Source organism: Larimichthys crocea, chromosome X (genome assembly GCF_000972845.2).
Source record: "Larimichthys crocea isolate SSNF chromosome X, L_crocea_2.0, whole genome shotgun sequence".
Classification (NCBI taxonomy): Eukaryota; Metazoa; Chordata; class Actinopteri; family Sciaenidae; genus Larimichthys; species Larimichthys crocea.
In genome coordinates this window covers 37,532,854-37,538,433 of record NC_040020.1, presented here as the reverse complement: position 1 = coordinate 37,538,433, position 5,580 = coordinate 37,532,854, and the positions used below count along the sequence as shown (strand labels likewise).

Below are 5,580 nucleotides of genomic sequence, written 5' to 3'. Positions count from 1 at the left end.
TGCTCCAGTATCTTTACTAGCTAGTCACTATTTTTGTATTTGCTGTTTGGTTGGTGTTTGGGAAGGTAGCATACCTTTGGTTTATCTGTTGATGAGAGCTGTGTGAGTGAAGCTGTCTGCTATAAAGCCAAAACAATGAGCTGAAAGACATTACACGGCTCTCTAGTGCTCAGGGGAAATACAGTCACTCACTTTTGATTGTAGTATCTTTTCTGTCTTTGACCAACAACAGGAGTTGTGAATGTGCAAAATATCAAAATGAAAATGCAAAATGACCTTTAGTGGTGCATGGGGCTGTTCTGGTAGATAGGACGGGACATTCTTTGTGTCCATACCCAGAGGTCCATTGTCTGACAGTCTGTTCATGCATTTGGGACATAAATATCAAACCATATCTGTTAAATAAGACGTCATTTCAAGTGGAACAGGATGTGAGATACTTTATTAGGGTTTAGGGTTGATGTGGCTGCAGGATCTGAGCACAGATACACACACACACAAATCCACACTGGTAATACCATCAGTCAGACTCTAATGGGCTGAGTGAGTGCTGACGTCGGTGTGATGGTGAAGAAGAGTTTCAGGGGGAGAGAGGGATGGAGGGAGGGGAGGGGAGAGGGAGAGAAAAAAGTTGGGGGAAGGGAGCTGACAAAAAATGACGGTGTGAGAGGGAGAATGAAAGTTGTTTATTAGATATAGTCTCAACAGTCTATGTGTAATTATCATTAATTACATCCTTCCTTTTGCATAACTTTTCTTTAGTCGATAGATTAGAATGTTCCAACAACTAAAAATAACAATCTACTGTATTCCCTCAAATCTGTAGAGAAGAGAGAATTTGGGATGGGGAGAATATATTACACCCTCTCCCTCCTCCTCTCCTTCTTCGCCCTCTCGCCTCCGCATGCTCCTCCATCTCTGTGCCCGCCCTCCGCCTCCATCTCTCTTCCGATCCCTCTCTTCCTCGCCCTCGCTGGATTTCACTTGGAGGACATGGTGTAGCAGCCGTGTGGGTGCCACTGCATGTCACGGATGCGCCTCATGGACTGCATCTGGGGGCAGCGGGCGCCGTACTCATTGAAATGCCTGTACTCGCCCTTCTCCAGCAGGTACTGGCTGCCACGGTAGCCAGGGAACTGGTAACCCACCCAACTGGGGAGAGATGAGAGGGAGAGCAGAGCGGGAGGAAAGAGAATTTACATTTTTAAAAGTGGGGACGGGTGCAAAGTTGCAGAAATACAGAAAGTGATGAGGAGAAAAGTACATGATTGAACAGAGGACATAATCAATTCAAGGGAAGAAAACAGTGTGTAAAGAAGGTTGTGTAACAGACATGTGAAATGTCAGAGCTACACAGCTGTAGACAAGTCAGGTAGGGTAAACATCTAACACACTGATTACACACATTGATCCATTTTGTTATGCTAACAGGTGCCAAACCACAGGGCACACATTTGTTCCAGCTGTTTGTTTCAGGCAGCGGGGAGCAGTACAAATGAAGTAATCACAGCAGAAACGGTGTCCGCTGTCTGCCACCACTCTGACACAGACAGACAGTGAGCTGCTGACGTTCAACTGTTTCCTGTCTTGGCCCAATTTAGCATCAACCTTCTTATCTAAGTCTCAGTAAGAGAGTCAACAAGTGTATTTCCCATAAAACGCAAACTATTGTTGCCACAATACTTACGTTCCACAGCTGACCATGATGCTGCCCACTCTGTCGGTGAATCCGTAAGCATACAGGCTAGGGACATCATCGTCCATGATCTCCATCTTACGGCCCTTGAACTGTCCGCATCATCGTCCATGATCTCCATCTTACGGCCCTTGAACTGTCCGACCTCATACAGGCAGATTTTGTGCTTCTCAGGGTCCTAGATGATGGCGGGGAAATAAAAAGAGAGGAAAGCAGTTGAAATGATGAGAGATAGAAGATGAAGAAAGCAATAGAAACTACAAGCACAAATGTGGGTTTACCATGCGGACAGGCCTGAAGGACAGCAGGTAGTCGTTCCTCTGGCAGTTGCTCCAGGAGTCCCAGCGGGGGTACTCTCCCTTCTCCAGAATGAACATCTCACCACAGAAGTTCATTTGCTCAAAGCCCACGAAGCTGGGGTAGGAAGGAAAGGTCACGAGGATGAGTGGGTAGGAAGGTGATGAGCGCTAAGTATGATGGACAATCCTTGTATTGGCCTTTAAAGGAGCATGCCGCTGATTTTACTGAGTACTACTCAGCCTAAAAAAACTGTCGTATGAGCTTTGTAAAGTTTGTAAAAATGAACATGATGAATCACTCGATGTCCTCCACGTATAATGAACAAACTGAAGCAAGAACTTGTCGATGACTTCTTTACTCTTACTTAAAACATTTTATTTGATTCTTATAGTTTCATATTGTTATGTAATCAGTGCACTAACTTTATTCCAAACATTGCAGTTTGTTGCGATGTTATGTTATCAGTTTAGGAAGTTCATTCTACTGCTGCACTCACTGCAAATCACTCGGCATAAAAGCATCAGCCAAATGCCTAAAATGTGAAGTGTGAAATGTCACATAATGGGGACGTACAATTGCGAAATCACCCGCTCTCTGCTCAGAGGAGTGTGGGTGCTGCATACATTATGTGTACTTTTATGGGTGGGTGTGTGCGTGCAACTGTACGCATAGACAGGTTACTTACGGTCCGCAGTGGACGCGCAGGGAGCGCACCCTGTCCATTCCCATCTCACAGACATTCATACACTCGTTGTTGATCTCCATACAACGGCCCTGGAAGTTCTCCTGGTCATACACGCACATCTGGAGAGTTGGGGTAAAGAAAGGGGAAAGGAATGGGAGTAAGCTGGGGGGGTCACAGTCTAAGGAGAGTAGCCATAGGATGGACAGACTGCGGTGGAGGACAAAAAGTGATCAAACAAGAATGACTTTGAGTAAAATGAAGTGATGTCGTGTTGTTATGACAGCTTTCTCCACAGTCACTTAACACACACACACACACAAGCCTCACATGTTGCAGTTTTTTTGCCAGTTGTAGTTGTCGACCGCCCCCTCACTGAGCTAAAACCAGCAGGTCGTGATAATAGACATCAGCCCAGAAGGTAAACTGTTAGTGAGGCCAGCTGCTTCACACGGTGTGAAAAAGAATGTATGTATGGAGATGTTTTATCATCTGGTGTAGTGTGTGTGTGTGTGTATGTGTGTTTGTGTGTGTGTGTGTGTGTGTGTGTGTGTGTGTGTGTGTACTGTACCTTGTAGGGCATCATGCCAAACTCAGAGGTCTTCTGAGATGACTTCCCGTCAGTCTGGGAAGCAGACTTGGATTTCTCTCCAGACATGATGACTGAGAAAAGAAGAGAAGATGCTTTGAATCACATTAAAAAGAAAAACTCTCTCCTGCGATGTTTATATTTTCTTTGGATCCTCCCCTTTACTAAACTAAGAGACTCTCCCCACAATATGTCAAAGTAATATATGAATTCAATCGGTACAATTACTTTTGCTTAACTAAAAGTGCACAGAGAATTTAAGATATATATAATATAAATGTCAGTGGAATAAGAATATTCACAGAGTTACCAAACTGCACAACAGAAGTTAAATAAGAGATTGCCAAAATTATGGCAAACATAACAAAATTATGCATCTTGTTTACTAAATATTGCAGCCATTTGGACCAACAGGAGGCACTGTCACTTCATATGACATGTATACGTTTTTTTTACACATTTTACGTCATAGTAGTAGTTCTATTCTCTGTTAAAATACAGAATAACGTGAAGGTGGTAACTGCTAGAGAATACTCCAGTCACTCACCCAATAAATTGAAAGATTTTGTACAGTCCCAAACAAAACTTAATTCAGCTCACACAAATTACAAAGTTCTATCTTGTTGCTTGTTCTGCTTTGCACTGATATTTAGAATGTAAAACGGCAAAAACCGTTTCAATGGTTTGGTTACCAAAACCATGAAAATAACCAAAATGAAGTCCTCAGCACAAAAGAATGCAAATAACGAAAACAAACTACTGCACCTTTTAAAACTGTAAACAACGTATGAAGAGACGTTTTAAATAAAACTTAAATAAATAAATACAAAGGTGCTGTATTTGTGGAAGCAACTTGACTATTTTAAGCATTATCTTTCAGATCATTTATACTCAGAATAAACTTGGATTAAATGTTTATTCAACATTTTCTTGTTATTAGGTGATACATCAGGTTATTCTTGCTCTCTACCTCCCTTCTTTTCTTTTCTTTTCTTTTCTGTAAGATGTTTGTCCACTGTCTTACCTCTGGTAGTGTGTGCGTAAAGGAGTAGACACGGGGCAGAGACTGATGGTCTGTGTGAGGGTGCGCCAGGCCCCTCGTAGCTTTTATATGCTGGCGCCCAGAGAGAAGGGATTATAGACACAGAAACAAACTCGCTGAGCTCACAGCCCCCACAGAATAGAAATACCCCCATCATCAAAGAGAGAGAGAGAGGCAGAGAGAGAGAGAGAGAGACAGAGAGAGAGACAGAGAATGTACATTGGACCTCAGAGGACTGATAAGAAGAAATAACATCATAATAACCTGATCATGATATGAAAACATGAACTAATAAGAGTGCAGTTAGTTTGAAGTGAGAGTTTTACTGTTTCTGCAGTAAGCAAAGTCTTTTTCAAAGCCCTAACCTCAGTAGTTGTTTGACGTTAATGACCTTCAGCTTGACCAGGTCCACATTTAACAGCCTGTCACAGAATTATTCACTTCTATTCCCTCTACTGCTGTAATCAAGAGGTGCTGGGACAAATCATAACAGGAAAAGCAATAAACCATGAGAAGCAATAACCTGACTGTTCCACCTCTGGGTGAGCAAAGCAGTTCAGAGTGTGCATGGACAATAATCTGGAGCTCTCGCTTCATCACAGTGGGAGAAAGCTATTAAATTAAAGCCCTGTGCTTTTTTCTTTTATGTGGGTGGGTAAAATATTGTGGTGGGCGTTAGCTGCAAGACGAAGTCCATGAGATGCCTTTTCTAAAGTGCACACGAGGGAACGTGCAAACTGGACGAAAGCAACTCAGAAAACATGGCTGCAGCAGACAAGGTCATGGTTTGTGTGACATCAGGGTTTCACGTGTGCGGATGAGGATGAGGGAGGAAATAAAGGCTGCAGCTGTTCACCAGATGAGATTCTGAGTTGATATTATTCACACCTTGGATTCAGTGGTCGGCCTTATTAATCCTGCTATTTGCACTCAACTGAGCATCAGTGGAAGGTCATAGGAGGGCAGAGTGTAGAGGAAATGAAATGGGCATCCAGGGAGAAAGATCACAGATGATACCTTAGCAAGTTTTATTTTTAACGATCAACAAAAAATACATACTCTGTTATCAGATAACACCATTTTTATTTTGTTTATTCAATCTTTACTTAACCAGCAAAATTCGGAAATTATTCCAAAATGGCAGCATAAGGCAGTTTACATGAGTAGTACATGATAATATACAGCATGAAATCACACACAGATTATATTTTTAAAAATCATGTTATGAGAATAAAATAGATAAAATATAATAAAACAGGCCCAGAAAGACA

At 42.3% G+C, this 5,580-nt stretch overlaps 1 protein-coding gene across 1 annotated transcript; it reads right to left on the bottom strand.

Annotated features, from left to right (window-relative positions):
* Nucleotides 1-437: 437 nt before the first annotated feature.
* On the bottom strand, nucleotides 438-4,331 carry crybb1l2 (crystallin, beta B1, like 2). Its single transcript, XM_027283441.1, has 7 exons — nucleotides 4,292-4,331; nucleotides 3,250-3,341; nucleotides 2,682-2,800; nucleotides 1,978-2,110; nucleotides 1,818-1,874; nucleotides 1,688-1,773; nucleotides 438-1,152 (listed from the first exon to the last, which is right to left on the bottom strand). The coding sequence occupies exons 2-7, from the start codon at nucleotides 3,334-3,336 to the stop codon at nucleotides 981-983; spliced, it is 654 nt and encodes a 217-aa protein (XP_027139242.1). The 5' UTR covers nucleotides 3,337-3,341; nucleotides 4,292-4,331; the 3' UTR covers nucleotides 438-980.
* Nucleotides 4,332-5,580: the final 1,249 nt, after the last annotated feature.